Source organism: Macrotis lagotis, chromosome 1 (assembly GCF_037893015.1).
Source record: "Macrotis lagotis isolate mMagLag1 chromosome 1, bilby.v1.9.chrom.fasta, whole genome shotgun sequence".
NCBI classification, from domain to species: Eukaryota; Metazoa; Chordata; class Mammalia; order Peramelemorphia; family Peramelidae; genus Macrotis; species Macrotis lagotis.
Genome location: NC_133658.1, coordinates 441,696,548 through 441,717,001, shown reverse-complemented (window position 1 = coordinate 441,717,001; position 20,454 = coordinate 441,696,548). Strand labels below are relative to the sequence as shown.

The 20,454-nt window shown below is 38.5% G+C and overlaps 1 protein-coding gene and 1 pseudogene across 1 annotated transcript; one reads left to right on the top strand and one right to left on the bottom strand.

Moving 5' to 3' along the window:
- Nucleotides 1-4,122: 4,122 nt before the first annotated feature.
- Nucleotides 4,123-7,812, bottom strand: BMP4 (bone morphogenetic protein 4). Its single transcript, XM_074231465.1, has 3 exons — nt 7,654-7,812; nt 6,231-6,613; nt 4,123-5,263 (listed from the first exon to the last, which is right to left on the bottom strand). Exons 2-3 carry the CDS (start codon nt 6,604-6,606, stop codon nt 4,407-4,409), a joined length of 1,233 nt encoding a protein of 410 aa, XP_074087566.1. The 5' UTR covers nt 6,607-6,613; nt 7,654-7,812; the 3' UTR covers nt 4,123-4,406.
- A 369-nt stretch (nt 7,813-8,181) lies between these two features.
- Nucleotides 8,182-20,454, top strand: part of LOC141504453 (catenin alpha-1 pseudogene) — a 125,086-nt pseudogene continuing 112,813 nt past the window's right edge.

Genomic DNA, 20,454 nt, shown 5'->3' with positions numbered 1-20,454 from the left:
CCCCCGCTGCCACCCCGCTGCCCCCGCTGCCCCCGCTGCCCCCGCTGCCACCCCGCTGCCCCCGCTGCCACCCCGCCTGCGTTCCTCTCCAGGGGCCTCAGCCACAGGAAAAGGAAACCCGGCGGACGCGGGGCGGGGAAGGAAGGCGGGGGAGCCCGGCAGCTCTTGAGCTGAGTCCAGCTCGGGGCGTGCGAGCGTCGGCCGCAGCTGCCCGTTCTCCGTGACGCTCTCCCGGTGCCATTGGTCGGGGGCGAGGAAGGAGGAGAGCAGTGGAGTTGCCCTCCGAACACAAAGCGGAGTCAGCGCAACCGGCAGCGGTCTGTACGGGCTCGCTTTCTCCTCCTCCCTGCCCCTGCCTCGCTTGCCCCCATTCTGAAGCGGTATCAGGTTGAAGGTTTGGGAAGACCCGCAGGACCAGAAAGGTCCGAAGGCTTACCCACCCCCCACAATTTCTCTTTAAATTACCACCAATAAAAAGGAAACGATCTAAAGAAATGATCAGAGAGTGGGAGGAAAGGCACCTGAAATCAAACCCAGTCCTCCAAGGTCAGACCATCATCCTCAAATGCACAGGCTGCAGCAGGGGCATCTCGGTGAATACCGGAGTACAAGGAACGCCCTGCCGTGCCTTCAGACGGGCAGTGTTCAAAGAGTTAAAATACCCAGCAGTTTGCTTTGGGACTATTTTCTTAAATAGATACATACTAGTCACAAAATTTCACGGTAAATTTCTCAAATCAAATATTTGGCTGAACATTATCCATTACTGAAAGCAAGCCAGAAAAGAATGGGATGGGAGAGGGAAGATGCTAGAATATGACTGACTTTAATTCAGACTTTCAGAGACGTGTACATTTCAGAAAGATGCTGGAAATTAGGCAGTAGGACTGACAGGGGGATTAGTATTCAGCTTTCCTCAAAAGCTCCAACTTTATTAAAGAGAAGGGGAGGAGTAAAATCGCTTTACAGGAATTTTTTGAGAACCTTAATGCTGTATTGTAGTGGGACTCTGATCTGTTGTCTCCACCTGCACTCTGCAGGGAGCTGAGGCTTTGGCAACCTTTCCATTTCTATTTTTATTGGTTTCAACAAAGCAGCTCCTTTTAGAGAATTGTAAGGCTTTAATAATTTAAAACAAAAATAAATCATACTTCATTTCCCCCCTTAAGATCACATCCATGTGTGAGTATACATATATCACAAATACATCACATGTGGTAGATAAATACACTGTGAACATGCCACATTCACCCTTTCAGAATACACACCCATCACACAACTTTGTACCATCACCCTACGAAAATACTCTCCTAGGCACTTCCCCCCTTCAATGCAATATTTCAAACACCCTACAAAGATATTCTTTCAAAACATAGCCTAGGCTATATAGAGCTAAGTGAGTGTGAAATTCTAAGGAGTTAAATGGGTTTGGGGTGATTGTTAAAGGAATGGATTTTTTTCATTTTTGTCTCCCATGAAATTAATTTCTGGGGGGGGGGGGTATAACTCTTAACCGAGGAGGAATTCTTAAAGGAGGAAAGAAGGAAACAAGCATTTTTAAGCTCATACTATATGTCAGGCAGTGGGCTAAATCATTTTACAAATATTATCTCATGTGATCCTTACAGAAAGCCTGGGAAATGTGTGCTCTTATTATCCCCATTTTACAACTGAGGACACTGATTGAGATTTATATGTTAAGGTTGTTTAGGTGACTTGCTTAGGCTGCATTCAAACTCAAGTCTTCCAGGCTCCAGAGCCAATACTCTAACCATTCTACTTTCTACCTGCCTTAGGCCTAATGCAATCCACTATTGTGGTCAAATTTAGTTTTTCCTTTGAAGGAACTCATGGGTCCTTAGTGCCAGATCTGTTGCTATGATTATTTCTGGCAGCTAGATGGCGAAGTGGATGGAGCAGAAGGTAAGGAATCAAGAAAACCAATTCTAGCCTGAGACACTTAATATCTGTCTAACATTGGGCAAATCATTCAATATGTTTGTCTCAGTTAATGGTAAAATGGAACCAATAACAGTACTTAACTCCAAGGATTGTTGTGAGGTTCAAATGACATGGTAGTATGATGTCTGACAGACAGTAATGCTATATAAATACTTATTCTCCCTTCCTTGGCCTATTTTAGGAAATCTACTTGTAGTAGGGAAGGCAGAAGTAATCCTCCCCTGCCCCAGCTTAGGTAATATAGTCATTTCCTCTAGGGGTAGAGAACAAAAGGAAAGACACATTAATTTCTTCCAAAAGAAATGGCCATAAGGAACATATGTGAGCAAGGTAACTCAAGAATTACAGGACATTTTGTAATATCTCTGCTTGCTTGGTGAGTTCTTCTGCTGTGCTCCCTGGATTAGCTTGTCCCTGTAAGTCAACTCTCAACTACCAAAGCTAATCAACTCTTTTTTTCTGATGCTAGAGGCCATACTTTTTGAAGCTACTTCTGGCCCTGATACTTTGACTCTAGCTCCCTGCTGAAAACAGATCTCTTCTATAGGGAAAGTAGTTCTAATGCAAGATGCCAAAGCAAAAGTGATAAAGGAAAAAGCTGCTTTTGGACCCTAATCTACCTTCACCACTCAAGGATTTACAACCTTTACTTTAAGTTTCCAGGATATAGCTACTATTTAAGCCTATGTCAAGGTCTCCTTCCAATTCAGACAAAAAAAACTTTTTCACACTTTGTAAAAGTAATAATTATTCTCAGATCCAGTTTTGTACTTCACTTACCTCTTACTTTTATAAATGTATCAGCTTTAATAGGTTTTAAAGGATTGAGGAAGGAAGGAGATGCAACAATTTTGAAATTCTGGCTTTTCCTAGAATTTCCTTGACCAGAAAGGGATCTGGTGGAGAGAATTGCTAAAGCAGCTCTCCACATAAAATCTTTTATTTAAAATATATTGTTTTTTATTTGGGACATTATAATTATTTGCTTTTGTAATGCCCATTGCTTTGAAAAGTGGCCTATGGTCTTATAAAAAAAGTAATGAGTGAAAATAAATTTTAGGTATGCCACAATTAAGAATAACAAAAAACATGCTGAGGTATCATAAAAATAGGGACAGAAACCATATATTCAAGTGATAGGTCTCTTACAGTCTACCATTATATACTTCCATTTATTTATTTATTTATTTGTTTGTTTGTCTACTTAGCTATCTATCTATCTATTTATTTATTTACTTATTTATTTATTTATCTTTTAGGTTTTTGCAAGGCAATGGGGTTAAGTGGCTTGCCCAAGGCCACACAGCTAAGCAATCACTAGGTGTCTGAGACGGGATTTGAACCCAGGCACTCCTGACTCCAGGGCCGGTGCTCCATCCACTATGCCACCTAGCTGCCCCCATTATATACTTCTAAAAGGTATAAACTACCATGGGGAGAATCTTTTCTTAACTCCTAACTTTGCTTTTCCAAACATCTCATAGGAGTATGTCCTCCACCCCTAGGGAAGAAGTCTTTTACCTTTAAGTAAATTAAAAGAAATTACAGGTATTAATAAATTAATCTAAGGAGGATAATATAGCTGGGTCTTGATTACAAAGTGTGAAAAAGGTTTCTTGATTGAACCAAACAGCTAAATAAAGAAAAAAAACTATTTGTCTTTGTCTCCTTTGTCTGTTCCAATATTTCTCAGAGGGATATAAACAAATTGGGGGACAAAAGAAAAAGACATAAAAGAAAATTGCATGTTTTTTAAAAGAAATGAAAGAAAAAATATTCTTCACTGTGGTATTGTAGAAAAAATACTGGATTTGAGTTGGAAACTGGGCTCAAACTTCACCAGAGATTCTTAAAAAGGGAGCTATGTGACTTTAGAGTTAACCTCCCTGAGCCTGTTTCCTCACCTAGGGGTACTATTTTGCACTACTATCTCCCAGAAAAAAAAGCATTATATAACTTTTGTAATTATTAATTTCATTAATAAAAATAATTCTCTATTTTCTCAGAGTCATTTCTCTCTCCTCCAACTGCCCTGATAAGATTTTCTTCATCTTTCTACTACCCTATTTTGGTCTTTCAAGTATAAAAGTACACCAATCCTATCCCAAAAATATGGGGCAGAGAAAAAAAGAGAAAGGCAGGTTCATTAAAAAAAATAAAGTTTACCTTTAAAATAATGACTCATTTTATTTTTAATACATAGTTATAAATATATTTTGTCAAAATATATGATCAATATGGTCAAAACATTTGCACGTAAAGTCATAAATAAGGTCAAGGTGAATGTTTAGGGTGTTGCTTTTACTTTTTTTTTAAAAAGATAAAAAGTCCAGCTATAAAGGAACAGTCTGTGTGTGGATAAGTGGTTGGGTGGGAGGGTGGGGGGGGAGTGTTTTTGTGCATGTGTGTATTCTCTCCCCTTCCCACCAAGGGCTGCCCAAGTCTCAGCGACACCCACATCCTTCTACCACCATCTCCTGATAGTTTTTAAGAACAACTTTGTCATACTCATCTAGGTACAGCATGGAGATAGCACTCAGCTCTGTGGGCACACAGCAAGCTTTAGGGATGCTAGAATTTACTGAGTTCACCAGGGTCTGAACAATGGCATGGTTGGTGGAATTGAGGTGATCAGTGAGTGGGAAGGGGCAGTCCCCCTGGCAATAGAAGGCATGGTAACCTGGGGGAGCCACAATCCAATCATTCCAGCCCACATCACTGAAGTCCACATAGAGGGGATGTCGCCTGCAGTTTTTGCTCTTTTTTCTAGGCCGCTGTGGATGGTGCTTTGGACTGCGCTTAGGTCTTTGGTGACGGATCAGAGTGTGTCCCCTGCCATCATGGCCAAAAGTTACCAGGAGGGGTCGGAACTGGGCCCAATCCCTTTCCCCTTTAGGTAAAGATCGACTAATCCTGACATGCTGACCCTGATGGGTCTGTCTTTGGTGGAGGTGAGTCACCTCAATAGCCAATCCATGATTAGGCTGTTTGTCCTGAGTCCATCGAAGGACTGCGGGGCTTACATCAAAACTTTCCCACTGAGTCACATTGTGATGGACAAGTCTGGTGTCTAGTAGTCGAGTAATGAGACTGTCTGGCATGTACATTGCTGGGGGCTTCATGACTTCATAAATATTGATCCTATGGAAACCCAGTTCCCAGTCAGGGCTCTGATCAACTTGTTCTCTATATAGCCGGAGCTCTGCAGATGAGATCACCTCATTCTCTGGAATGCTGCTGAGGTTAAAGAGAAAGCGAAGAGCAGGGTTTTCTCTGGTCCCTGGGATGCTCTCCAGATGTTCTAAGCACAGAGGGGAAAGAGGAAAAAAAGAGTACATTAACATTTTTTTTCCTTAGGGGAAATCAAGAGAAAAATCAAGGTACAATTAAAGGGTTGAACTATGAACTTTGTCAGATATTTTAGGGACATAAATTTAGCTATTTAGTTCAAACTATTGATTCAAATAGGCAAAAACACAACTATCAAAGACCCAAAACAGAAAGTAATTCCCATCTTCCTTTTTATTTCTAATAATTTCCATGTGTTGGCTTCTTCCTCTAATATCATCAGACTCTCCTTTGAAAACATCTTGGCTTTGTGTCCATGCTTTGTATTTGTTCATTTATTTTTCAAATGGTTTTAAATAAAAAGATACAGCAAGAGGTGAAAGGAAATGCACACAAACCACCACTCTGCTTCAATTTTCCAGTATTGCTAAACATTTCCCCATCAATTTAAGAAACAGAGCAAGCCTTGTTGATCATGTTACAGAGGGGAAAATAAATTCCAATGCTGTAAGGATGCTAGTGGATTAATAACCTAGATTTACTCTGGAAAGGAAACATTCAGATAGGATTACAAGGCCCTTGTTGAAACAAACTTTTAAAATGCATAGCTGTAGTATTAAACGTAGTTCATATTTTTTTTTAATGTTTGAAAAGCTGACAGTAATAACTTTGAAAAGGTGGGGGTAGGGTGGGGAGGAAGGACAAATAACGGGAGTCAGAAATTTTCCCAATGATGACATACTCTCTTTCCCCACCTCCAATGCCTTCCTTTCATACTCCAGAGAAGCAAAATTCATTCTGGTAATAAATTCAGGACCTTAAAATAGGCAGTAATGTAAGTAAAGTCGACTGTAGCTGAGGGCTTTTATTACATTTTTACATACATATTCTTTCCCTAGGCTTTTCCACCCTCCTACCTCGTCTTCATTGGCAGCACAGTTTTTTTTCTTCATTCCTAGACTTGGGGCATTCAGACTGACCTTCGTGATGGAAACACCTCACTGTGTTGGCCCGGCTGGTAGGGCGCTCTGGATACTCCAGGCTGAGGTTGTGAATTTGTTCCTTCTCCATTCCCTCCTCTCCAGACTGCAACCGGTAGAGATTCTGCATGTAATCTGGGATGACAGCGCCCTTGCTAGGCTGGGGCCGGCGATGAAGCCCGAACATCTGCAGCAGCGTCGCCTCAAAGTCCCGCAAGAACTCATGATTCTGTCCAGGGCGGCGTCCTCCCGAGTGGCCCTGAATTTCGGGGACTTTTTTCTTTCCCGTCTCAGGTATCAAACTAGCATGGCTCACGCCTCCTAGCAGGACTTGGCATAATAAAACGACCATCGGCATTCGGTTACCAGGAATCATGGTGTCTCTAGGGAGGGGTAAGGGGTGGACAGTTAAATTAATAAATAAGGATGAAAATATGTGCACTTGTGTATACATATATGTTCACAAATGGCGGCCAAGATGAATAACCCCAGTCCAAAGATCAAGTCTGGGTCTCGCCTTCCCCCCTCCTATTCTGGATCAGCTGCAGCCATGCATGGTCTGAACGCAGGAATAGCCCTGTAATTACTTGTTCTGACTTGTTTACAGTCAAATCACCCCAAATCGGATAGCCTCCATTCTGTTCATCGTTTTTTTGTTGTTGTTTCTGTGGCTATCTTAGCCACGATCTCTCAACTTGGCTTGCCCGAGAACAAACAGTTAAAATAGAAGGGGGTTTAAAGGAAACTAGGGAGGTGGGGAGGGGGGAATCTGAAATGCCATCAGCCTCCCTTTCTCCTCCGACCCTCCCCTTCCCTCCTCTCTGCTTTTCCTCCGCCCCCCACCCCTCCGCCCAGGGCAGCAGAACATCCCGCTGATTAAGACCGGGTTGCAGGGGAGTGTGGGCTCGCTTAGAGAGTGAAGGGTGGAATCAAGGGCCAAGGCAGAGCCCCCCAGAAGCAGCCAAAGCAGCTGCCCAGCAGGTCGGGTGCCTTTTATGCTTAAGGGTTTTTAAGAGGACGGCAAAGAGCGCAGAACCGAGACAAACTCCAGGGAAGCCCGAGGGCTCCGGGCTCCTCCCCAGCCCGCTCAGTTTGACAAACGATCTGAAACTCCCCAGGGAGGATGGTCTTTCCCCAAAGGGGGGGAAATCGGAGAAGGCAAATATCAACCTTAACTGCTCAGATTTCCCTCCCCGTTCCCCACCTGCGCTTTCTTTCTTAGATTTGAACTAGATTTGGAGACAATTGAAATTGCGTTTGGAACTCGGAGAGGGAAAGGCTGCGGAGAAGAAACTAGGTACAATAATACTGCATATCAGAGACTGAGTCTGAAGAAAGGAAGAAGAGTGGGGAGAGAGAAGCTGATGCATAAATTAGTGGGGGGGAGTTAACAAAAAAAAAGGAAGAAAAGGTGTCTACTCACTGACAGAAAACAAGGCATATAAAAATAGTCCATGATTCTTGACGGCCAATCTTTGAACAAACTTTCTTGAAAAACTCAAGGGAGCTGAGGATTGCGCTGCTCGGGATGGCACTGGCAATGGCTCCTAAAATGAATATTTGAATATAATGAGGCTCTCCACCAGCCAGCCTCTGTTTTTCTTCCAGCCCCTCAAAGTCACGTGAAGGCAGTCCCCGCCCCTCGTGCTGAGAAAGAATCTCGTCACTCGGAGAGGCAAAAAGGCTCCCCCCCCCATGCTTCCCACTCTCCGCCCCTTCCACTCGCTGTGCACCTTTCCACCCTCAAGGGGATCGCCGCGGCCAGCGACTCGGAAACCCAGATCACCAATGCTTAGCGGGGTCCGCGCTAGCGTTTTCCAGCAGCCCAAGGCGAAACCTCCAGTCCAGAGCCAAGGATCCAGAGAATTCTAGCAGAGATAAGAAATAACTGCTGGGGGGAAGGGGCAGAGGGGGAAAGGGGAAACCATCTTCTTTACCTGCAGATTTCAGGATGTCTGAAAAATCTTCACCTGTCAAGGGTTCAAGCTGCCATTCAATGGTTATCTTCTACATCGTCTATGCTTTGAACAGAAAATTCGCTGGAATCCTGGAATTCTTGGGTATTTTATTGGACGCGAGACTTATCTATACCACTACATCTCCAGCGCGAGCTGCTTCTTTAAAAAAAAAAAAGAAAAACAAAGCACACACATTGCTACCACTTACTCTTGCAAACCAGTTAAAATATTGCTTTCCAGAGAGAAAAATCACCACAAACAGCAGAAATCAAGTTCCAAGCTAAAGGCTCCTGAGAGTTGCTACTGGGAGTAGAAAGACCAAAATGGAAAATAATCATCCCCCCCCCCCCCAACTTTCTTTACTAAAAGGGCTGTTAAATAAATAGCTTAAGGCCACCTCTTACCCTGAATCAAGGAAAAAAAAAAAGGGCAGGGGAACTGACTTTCTGAAAAAGAACATCATTGTCCAGATTTATATTCAGTACCACTAATAGTTTTAATTTAGGCATAATCCCCAGAAAATTATAACTGGTCAGAAATGCTTATTAGTTCTTTTTCAATTGTTGGTTGATGAGTCTAACTTTTCTTAAACTCAATGTCAAGAGTAAATCCCACATGGCTATATAATTAAATAATAGTGAACAACTTTTGATGTTAAAATTTTCTCTCTTCCAAAGATATACAATATATATTTTACAAAAATAAATCCTACCCACTCCACCGAAAACAATTTAGTGGTACTCTCTCTTTTTCTTTGTCAGTTTTCCCAATGACTTCCTTTTCTTTACCTTTGAGCTTCCATGATTCCTCTTAGTCTGTTGTTTCCCTTAATTTTTTTTTTTCCTTCTTTCATGGACCACTTAGGTGAAACCAGAGAATAACTTTTTTTTTTGGAGGCAAGGAAAATAACTCCAGATAACGTGGCATCTACCAACAATTCACTCTCCTCGAGCTCCAACCAAAGAAAAATAGATTTAATGACACTTTTTTTGATATCAGAAAGATTGAGCTTACTTTTAATCATCAATTTAAAAGTAGATGCCCGAGCAGCTAGGTGGCACAGTGGATAGAGCACTGGCCCTGGAGTCAGGAGGACCTGAGTTCAAATCCATTCTCAGACACTTAATAATTACCTAGCTGTGTGGCCTTGGGCAAGCCACTTAATCCCATTGCCTTGCAAAAACCTAAAAAAAAAAGTGGATGCCCAAAAGAATGATACTTATTCCAAATCTTTTATTGCCCTTTTGGTTTCCTTACACTCCTGGATAGAGTAGGGTTCAGTATTAATAGTGAAAATGGATGAAACAACTAATTCCCTATAAAGTTTGAATTCCAAAATAACTCAACTAAAAAGACAAGATCTTCCTACTGGAGGAAAGTAATGAAGAATAGAAAAACTTCCCAAAATTCTCTGCTTTGGACTATGCAATAGAAAAATATTTTCCAAGGCAATGCCTCTCTGAAAACATTAGTAAATCTTACAGGAGCACTGGAAGAGGTTTTGTATCTGTGTCTGTTTGTCTGTGTGTGTGTGTGTGTGTGTGTGTGTGTGTGTGTGTGTGTGTGTGTGATGATTAACAGTAATAAGGCCTAGAATTAACAGCATTAGTTCCTAATCACATTAAGAAAATATGTGTATGTGATTAGGAAACTCCTTTGACCCGTTCTTCCCCTTTTTTGGTGATGGTGGATATTTTTCTGGGGAAGTTTCAGAAATCAAGAACCTTATTTACTTTTTTGTAAACTAACTTTCTCTAGTTCCAAATGTTTGTACATTTCCCTTCTTTGTAGAAGGGAAAAGAAAAAACAAAACTGTGAATACTTTGAGTAAGGAGTTAATAAAAGTCTCCCACTTACGTACATTTTTTAGCTTAATAATGGAAGAAATTACTGAGTGTTCTCTGCTGTTTTGAGTCTCACATTCAATGCTCCCATTCAGAAGAATTTACCAGGACTATTACTAGACCCATCTTTTAAAATTAGCTTTGTTTTACTTTCTAATTTTCCAAGGGAATTCCTTCCCTCTTTTGTTCTCCTCAGCTCTCAAATGGACATGCTCATAACTCTCTAGATGAGCATAGTCTCAAACTACAGAACCAGTGTTCCCTACTAAATGTACTCAGGAGGACCTCAAAGCAGAATTTCAATCCTAACTCCCTCCCTGCTCTACATGAGTACTTTAGAACTCTCAGCTCTTTTTTCCCATCACTGATTCCTCTTACACTTTCACAGCTCAGAGCAAAATTACTCTGCTTTGGACTCCAAGAAGCAATATTTAGTGATCTCCTACAAAGAGTTTCATCTGCCCCAGTCTTTCTTATTTTACTGATGCTTTTGACTACAGGGAAGAAGTGTACTCTGCAGCTACAAGTTTATGATATCCTGGAGTCCTCATCCCTTATTTAAACATTTCATTTTTATTTTCTTTAGTCTTGTATGGGGAAGAATGAGAAATGAACAAAACAAAACTCCCTCACAACCTTTCTTTCATCTCTCTCCCTCTCTCCCTCCCCCTCCTCCTCTTCTTCTCCCCCCATCTCTCTCTCTCTCTCTCTCTCTCTCTCTCTCTCTCTCTCTCTCTCTCTCTCTCTCTCTTTCTCTCTTCATCAGTCTGGCTTTTTCTCCCCCCCCCCCCCCCCGCTTCCCTTCTCCCACCCTTACTTTGAAATTTCATTGTAGTGATTTTTCTGGTGCTTGCTATATTCCTAGCCTTTTAATGCTTACTGTATATTTTCAGAGTAGCAGAATCTATAGCAGTTGTCTAAAAGGTTGTAGTAAAACTATCCAGGAATCAAAGGCATAGTAGTCTTTTAAAAGTCTTTAATTATAATCTTATCCATGACATATAACAATCACCAGGTAAGCAAAATCAATTTTTTAATTGCCTTGCATATAAACCATACCTAACTTCTGCCATCTTCTCTATGCTTTTCTCCCTCCCATCTTCTCTACACTTTTCTCCCTCCTTTTCTCCCCTCTTTCATCCTCTACTTCATCTCTTTCTCTTGGTAGCCCTGCCAAGGAACTCTTTCATACTTGGATCCTCCTTTCCCTCTCCTAGCTTCTCCTCCCCTTTTTGCTTCTCCTTGACTTTCTCTTCCTTTTTTTTCATTTGAGAGCCTACCCACATTCTCTAATGTGGCAAGTTAACCTGTCAAGGGTTCTAAAAACCAAAGCAATCTTAATGCTAAAACCCAGAGTTTCTGATATATCTTGTGGTACTCACCTGAGGACCAAGTTCAGTGGGTACTAGAAAGCATGCACAGACTAGTCTGCTTGCTCACAAGAAATACCCATGGTAGTCTGGCCTTCCTTTAAGTTTAGAATAACTGCTCCTCAAACTGATTATTAAAACACTGAGTAATCATAATTTACCAGGAGTAATTAGAGATAATGAAACACCTCTAAAATAAAATTATGGAGAAAGGAATAGTTGAATTAGTTTACTGTCTTTAAATTGTTAAAAGATGTCTAAATGCTGAGAAACACACTGAAAAGTTTTCTAGAAGAGTCACCTCTCACCATCTGACTTTCCCCACAATGTCTTTTAAAAGATCTTTGCATATAAATATGCATATATATTTATAAGTTTGTATGTGTATGTCTATATACATCTATAGCTATATCTATATAACTCTATATGCATACTACATATACAAGTGTATATATACAGTTGTATATAAAGAGAGAAAGATATATTTGTATATGTCCAGGTCTGGTATTTAATTGGTATAGGTTGCCAGCGAGTTAACTCTTTCTACTAATTTGCATAGGTGATTTTTATGATTAATATTTTTTAGTGTTTTCCTGGAGCACTGAGAAATTATATTAACATGCCCAGGCTTGCAGTGCAAGGATATGTTAGAAGCTGAACTTGAACTCTGGTTTTCCTAAGTAAGAGGCAGATGTGCTCTCCATTTCCTTTCCCTACATTGCTTTTATGTGTATGTGTGTGTGTGTGTGTGTGTGTGTGTGTGTGTGTGTGTGGCGTGTTGTGTGTATATGTATAAAATTACAGATTACAGCATAAACAATAAGATACACAATTATCTGAAAACTGCCTTCAACCCACTATATGCAAAAATAAACCATGAATTTTGGGGTGACATTGCCTGAAATTGTTCGAGACCAGGTAAAATTGAAAAGTGATTCAAAGAGCAGATCAAGTGCTACTAAAAAATGTTCACACACACACATCAGAATTATTTCTTCTTTGCTTGGCTTCTGGCTTGTCATTCCCCTTCCCCCACACGATGCCAATTAACAACTCTGTTCCAGATCACAGGTACCTTTTTAAAGATATGCGTATATTTCTTTGATCTCTCTCCTTTAAATTGTTTTTATGAAGAAAAATAAAGGAAGAAAGTACAACCTCTGTCCCAAATCATGTTAGTGTGATGTGAAGGGTGGGATGGGAGCCAGCTAAGAGCTTCCTTTCTTGGCCAGACCCCTTTGAGACTCTTCAAGCAAAGTACACTTTTTCTTTTGGTTTTTGCAAGGCAAATTGGGTTAAGTGACTTGCCCAAGGCCACACAGCTAGGTAATTATTAAGTGTCTGAGGCGGGATTGGAACTCAGGTACTCCTGACTCCAGGGCCGGTGCTCTATCCAATCACCACCTAGCTGCTCCTAAAGCTTCATCAAGCTTCAAGTCCTCTTCAAATATCAAGTCTTTTGGGGCTTCCAGCTTTGAATACAAAAATGGAAGATTGCTAAAGTGACTGGGAAGACATGAGAGGAGACTTGAGAGGATCATGTCCCTATCTCCAGCTTGTCAGACTAGAAATTATAGAAAGTTTTCCAATGGGTAAGGTCAAGGACTCTCAGTTGAGCTGAGTTATCTCACTCCCGAAGGGAGAACATATTTACTCTGTATTGTCTGCTATATTTTTCCCTTCTCTGATTTCTGTTTTGCTTTTATTTGGATAAATTTGGTTTCTTTGCTATTTGCTCTATGTATTCATTGTGGATCCAATATTAATTGGGGAAACCTTGGGAAAGAGAGTTTGATGTCCCTTTACCATCAAGCCTAAATGACAAAGTAATTAAAAGTTAGCTCAAACCAAACCCTAAATGAATAGTATTTAAGATAGCAGTCAGATATACCTCTAATTCCAGGATCCCTCTCTCTGTGGAGAGCAGAATAGTGTCATCTGATCCCAACCATCCCTTCTTGGCAGGAATTGAAGTCTCCCTTGAAGAAAGTGTTGGAAGATATTGGGGAAAGGTTAAAGATATCTATTCTGCATCACTTTAAGCCCCACAAAAGGACAAAATTCTTAGTACAAATAGAACAATTTAAATGTTTTGGTTATGAGAAAGATCACAGCCAGTGCCACCTCCAACCATCACTGTTATTCCAGATGACTTCTCATCACTTCCGAAACATAGCAGCTATATTCAATACATTCAAGATATAAATTAAAGTCTCTTCTCAGGAGTTCTTACCATTTCCTTTTCAAGAAAAAAGGCTAAAACAATTCCAAAAGGAAAGTTGTCTTTGCTTTCTGTCTATCTCCTCTATTTTTTCTCAAGCTACAACTTTTTCAACTTTCTTACTATACACTGTTCATAAAATGATCTTCATAATATTTCTTCAAAGCATGAGATAAAAATTTCTTACATAAAGTTTTTTCCTGTCTATTTTTCCTCTATCTTTTCCATAGTTCTCAAACTATCTTCATCATTTCTTTCTTCATAGACTTGAAACTTCCAGACTAAATACCAAATCCTCTATATTCAATCAAGCTTTTGAAGTAACAGTAAATATAACCTCTATGGAGACTATTAGAATTGGTGTTTTACTTTGGTTAATTGTTTGGCTATTGTCTTTCATTCTCTAAGAGGACCAAAATGACATCACTGTGTTGGAGTCTGTCTTGATCAATATGAGTTTGGAAGACTCTACCACAGGTAGGGCACATATCAACATTTTGAGGGGAGAAGTTTCTATATTTGCACATCTTATGCTTCATTTGAGCAACTGCAATTCTGCTTAACTCCTCTTCTTTGATGAAGTCATGTCATGATAGGCAGTCCTATGTCACTATCTGTCATGAATCCCCATTGATTCCAAAGTTCAAAAATTCTTCCAAAAAGACATTGAGATTGTGCTTGTAAATGACTTCTGTGTGAATACTTAGCTTGTATGAGTCCTCCATAAAATAGTCTTTTAAGGAAACATACATTTGGCTATTGAACAACATGGACAGTCTGTCAGTTTGAAAGTTTGGCAATTCAGTTCAAAGAAGGATCTCAGTACCCAAGACCTTATCTTTTTTTAATGGATCATTAGCCATTTTATTAATAGTGATAGCATTTTATTATTAAAAGAACCCAATGACATTCTCAATGCCAAAAACAAATCATGGTGATGGGCTCATATTTATTTCTTTATTTATGTTTTATTTTTCCAAATACATGTTATGACAATTTTTTCAATATTCATCCATATGCCTATGTATGTTTTTAATTATAAAATTTTCTTCCACTATCCTCTCCCCTCATTGGCAAACAGTCATGTTAACATTGTATGTACATATTTTTGATAAACATGTTTACAGATTAGTCATTTTCATCATGAGGAATTAAGATTAAGGGAAAGAAAAAACAGAAGAGATATTTTTTTAAAAAGTGTATGTCAAGTTCATCAGATTCTGAAGGATTTTTTGGTTCTTTTTGTTTTCTTTTTCTTCTCTGGATAGGAATAACATTGTCCATAGCCGGTCTAATACAGTTGTCCTAGCTCTCTGAATTTTGACAAGAAGTTGATCAACTCACAATGTTGTTGTTAATGTGTACATTTTTCTATTGGTTCTGCTCTCTCTGCTCATCATCAGATCCTATAATTCATTCCATACTTCTCCAGAGTACAACCATATACATATACCATAACTTGTTTAATCATTCCCCAATTGATGGATATTCCCTCAATTTCCAATTCTTTGCCCCTACAAAAAAAGAACTGCTATGAATATTTTGGAACATGTGAGACTTTTCTCATTTTTTTATGATTTCTTCTGGATATAGGCCTAGAATAAGAATTTCTGGGTTAAAGGGTATGAACAGTTTTATTACTCTTTGGGCATAGTTCCATATTGCTCTCCAGAATGGTTGGATCACTTCACAATTCCATCAGTAATGCATTAATGTCCCAATCCTCCCACAACCTCTCCAATATTGATCATTTTCCCTTTTTGTCATTTTAGCCAATCTGATAGGTATGAGATGATAACTCAGAGTTGTTTTAATTTACATTTCTCTAATTAATAATGATTTGGAGCATTTTTTTCATCTTTACATAGTTTTAATTTCTTCGTTTGAAAACTTTCTATACTTTGACCATTTGTCAATTGGGGAATGAGTTATCAAAACACCTAGTTGTGAATATTATTTGCCAGATTTCTGCTTTCCTTCTAATTTTGGCAGCATTGATTTTATTAGCATAAACCATTTTTAATTTAATATAGTCAAAATCATTCAATTTATAGTTTGCAATTTATAATATACTCTATTTCTTATTTAGTCATAAATTTGTCCCATTTCCATAGATTTGATAGATTATTTCTTGGTCTATTAATTTATCTATGGTGTCACCCTTTACGTCTAACTCCTATACTCATTTTGACCTTCTTTTGGTATAGGCTGTGAGATATAGCTCTATGCCTAGTTTTTACCATACTGTTTTCCAGTTTTCCCTACAATTTTTGGGTTCTTATCCCAGAAACTAATGTCTTTGGGTTTGTCAAATAGTAGATTGCTGTGGTCATTTTCTGTTTCTTTTGAACCAATCCTAATCCACTGATCCATTACAATATTTCTTTTTTTTATGAGTTATAAAGATTTTATTTATTTTGAGTTTTGCAATTTTTCCCCTAATCTTACTTTGCTCTCCCACCCCCCACAGAAGGCAATTTGCCAGTCTTTACATTGTTTCCATGGTATACGTTGATCCAAATTGAATGTGATGAGAGAGAAATCAAATCCTTAAGGAAGAAACATAAAGTATAAGAGATAACAAGATTAGACAATAAGATACCAGTTTTTTCCCCCTAAATTAAAGGTAATAGTCCTTGGTCTTTGTTCAAACTCCATAGATCTTCCTCTGGATACAGTTGATATTCTCCATTGCAGACAGTTCCAAATTGTCCCTGATTGTTGCACTGATGATTCCATTCCAGCAAGCCCATCAAGGTTGATCATCACCCCCATGTTGCTGTTAGAGTGTACAGTGTTTTTCTGGTTCTACTCATCTCACTCAGCATCAGTTCAGGCAAATCCCTCCCCTGAATTCCCATGCCTCCTGGTTGCTAATAGAACAATAGTGTTCCACGATAAAAATATACCACAGTTTGCTAATCCATTCCCCAATTGAAGGACATTTACTTGATTTACAATTCTTTGCCACCACAAACTGTGCTGCTGTGAATATTTTTGTACAAGTGATGTTTTTACTCTTTTTCATCATCTTGTCGGGGTACAGACCCAGTAGTGGTATTGCTGGATCAAAGGGTATGCACATTTTTGTTGCCCTTTGGGCGTAGTTCCAAATTGCTCTCCAGAAAGGCTGGATGAGTTCGCAGCTCCACCAACAATGTATTAGTGTCCCAGATTTCCCACAACCCTTCCAACAATGATCATTGTTTTTTTCTGGTTATATTGGCCAGTCTGAGAGGTTTGAGGTAGCACCTCAGAGAAGCTTTAATTTGCATTTCTCTAATAAATAATGGTTTAGACTAATTTTTCGTATGACTTTGGATTGTTTTGATCTCCTCATCTGTAAATTGCCTCTGCATGTCCTTTGACCATTTGTCAATTGGGGAATGGCTTGGTTTTTAAAAAAAATTTGACTCACTTCTTTGTATATTTTAGAAATGAGTCCATTGTCAGAAACATTAGTTGTAAAGATTGCTTACCAGTTTAATACATTCCTTTTGATCTTGGTTACAGTGGTTCTATCTGTGCAAAAGCTTTTTTAATTTAATGTAATCGAAATCATCCAGTTTGTTTGTAGTGATGTTCTCCATCTCTTCCTTTGTCATAAACTGCTTCCCTTTCCATAGATCTGACAGGTAAACTACTCCTTGATCTTCTAGTCTGCTTATAATATTGTTTTTTATGTCTAAATCCTGTATCCATTTTGATCTTATTTTGGTATAGGGTGTGAGGTGTTAGTGCAATCTAAGTTTCTTCCATACCAACTTCCAATTTTTCCAGAAGTTTTTGACAAAGAAACAGTTTTTATTCCAATAGCTAGACTCTTTGAGTTTATCAAACAGCAGATTACTGTAAATGTTTCCTGCTATTCTACCTAGTCTATTCCACTCATCCACCACTCTATTTCTAAGCTAATACCAGACAGTGTTGATGACTGATGTTTTATAATGTAATTTTATACCTGATAGGGCTAAGTCACTTTCTTTTGCACTTTTTTTCATTGAATCCTGGAAATTCTTGACTTTTTATTTCTCCATATGAATTTACTTACAACCTTTTCTAACTCATTAAAGTAATTTTTTGGAATTTTGATTGGTAGGGCACTAAGCAAGTAGTTTAGTTCTGGTAGAACTGTCATTTTTATTATATTAGCTTGATCTATCCATGAGCAGTTGATGCCTGCCCAGTTATTTAGCTTTGATTTTATTTGCATGAGAAGTGTTTTGTAATTGTTTTCAAAAAAGGTTCTGAGTCTGCCTTGGCAAATAGACTCCCAGGAATTTCATATTGTCTGAGGTTACTTTGCTATTATTATTATTATTATCTTTTTTTAGTTTTTTTGCAAGGTAAATGGGGTTAAGTGGCTTGCCCAAGGCCACACAGCTAGGTAATTATTAAGTGTCTGAGGCCAGATTGGAACTCAGGTACTCCTGACTCCAGGGCTGGGGCTCTATCCACTGCACCACCTAGCTGCCCCCTGAGGTTACTTTGAATGGGATTTCTCTTTCTAGCTCTTCCTGCTCTATCTTGCTAGTCATATATAGAAAAGTTGAGGATTTATAAGAGTTTATTTTATATCCTGCAATTTTGCCAAAGTTGCTAATCATTTCCAGTAGTTTTTTGGATGATTTCTTGGGATTCTCTAGGTATACCCTCATGTCATCTGCAAAGAGTGAGAGTTTTTGTCTCTTCCTTCCCAATTCGAATTCCTTCAATTTCATTTTCTTCTCTCATTGCTGAAGCTAACATTTCTAATACAATATTGAATAGTAGTGGTGATATCAGGCATCCTTGTTTCACTCCTGATATTAGTGAGAATGCCTCTAGCCTATCCCATTGCATATAATGCTTGTTGATGGTTTCAGACAGATATGTATTATTCTAAGGAACATTCCATTTATTCCTACTCTTTCTAGAAATGAGTGCTGAATTTTGCTAAAACCTTTTTCAGAAGCTATTGATATAATCATATAATTTCTGATAGGTTTGTTTTAGGTATAATTAATTATACTAACAGTTTTCCTAATATTGAACTAACCCTGCATTCCTGGGATAAATCCTGCTTGGTCATAATGTATTATCCTAGTGATAACTTGTTGTAATCATTTTGCTAAGATTTTATTTAACATTTTTGCACCTATATTCATCAGGGATATAGGTCTATAATTTTCTTTCTCTGTTTTAAATCTTCATGATTTAGTTATCAGCACCATATTGGTGTCATAGAAAGTGTTAGGCAGAGTTCTGTCTTCCCCTATTTTTCCAAAAAGTTTATATAGAATTGGAACCAATTGTTCCTTAAATATTTGGTAGAATTCACTTGTGAATCCATCAGGCCCTGGAGATTTTTTCTTAGGCAGTTCAATGATGGTTTGTTGAATTTCTTTTTCTGAGATAGGGTTGTTTAGGTATTTAATCTCCTCTTTATTTAACCTGGGCAACTTATATTTTTGTAAATATTCATCCATTTCACTTAGATTGTCAAATTTATTGGCATAGAGTTGGGCAAAAAATTACAAATTATTACTTTAATTTCCTCTGTTAGTGATCCTTGAGGATCACAGCTGTGAGATAACAAGAACAAAGGTCTCCAAGACCCTCTTGCCCGTCTGTTATTTTTCAATACTGCTTGCTCGGTATATTGGGACCTCTTCATTCTCCTACTTTTGTGTGCCCAGGAAGCAGCTCATCCTGAGGTAACAGGATTATACCAAAACTGTAAAGATAAGGAAGTATGATAAGAATTTGGGCAAACAACTTTATGATCGTTTGTATTATTGGCTCCCACTGATTATTGCACGAGATATGTTTGTGCTGTCCAAGGGCATTGGTAAGATATATAGAAGTTAAGGATATTCAATAAAGTGGTCTTTTGGTCTTTTGTTCCTATGAAAAGAGGCTCATGTCTTTTGTCTTTTCAATGTAGCTGAGAACAAATTTTATGGTGGTCAAAAAACTCAAAGTAGTTAGTGCACCATTTCATGTCATCTTCCTCATTGGTGGTGAGTACACCCTTTTCATTTATGATACTAGCAATTTGTATTCTTCTTTCTTTTTTTTTAAAATAAAATTTACCAGAGGTTTATCAGTTTTATTGATTTTTTTCATAAAACTAGCTCTTGGATTTTTTATTAATTCAATAGTTTTTGCTTTTTATTTTATTAATTTCTCCTTTAATTTTTAGAATTTCTAGCTTGGTATTTAGTTGGGGGGTTTTAAATTTGTTCTTTCTCTAATTTTTTTTTACTTGCATATTTAGTTCATTGATTTCCTCTTTCTCTAATTTATTCATGTAATCAATTAAAGATATAATATATCTTCTTATAGCCACTTTGAGTGAATCCCATACATTTTGGTATGTTGTTTCATTATTGCTATTATCAAGGATAAAGTATTTAATTCTTTCTATAATTTGTTGTTCGATCCACTCATTCTTTAAAATGAAGTTATTCAATTTCCAAAGAGTTCTGGGTCTATATCTCCTTGGCCCAATATTGCGTATGATTTTTATTGCATTGTGATCTGAGAAAGATATATTCATTATTTCTGCCTTTCTGCAATTGATTATTAGGTACCTAGTACATGGTCATTTTTTGTACGAGTGCCATATACTGCAGAGCAAAAAAAGGTATATTCCTTTCTATTCCCATTCAGTTTCTTCCACAAGCCTAACATATCTAGGTTTTCTAACAATCTGTTTACCTCCTTAACTTCTTTCTTGTTTATTTTATGATTCATTTTATCTAGATCTGAGAGTGGGAGGTTGAGGTCTCCCACTAATAGAGTTTTGCTATCTAGGTCTTCCTGTAGCTCTTTCAACTTTTCCTCTAA

Excerpts from the sequence above, each read along its gene's own strand:
- BMP4 (XM_074231465.1), bottom strand. The coding sequence starts at position 6,606 with ATGATTCCTGGTAACCGAATGCCGATGGTCGTTTTATTATGCCAAGTC. Across the intron at positions 5,264-6,230 it reads GAGGTGTTTCCATCACGAAG|AACATCTGGAGAGCATCCCA; the intron begins GTCAGTCTGAAT and ends CTCTGTGCTTAG.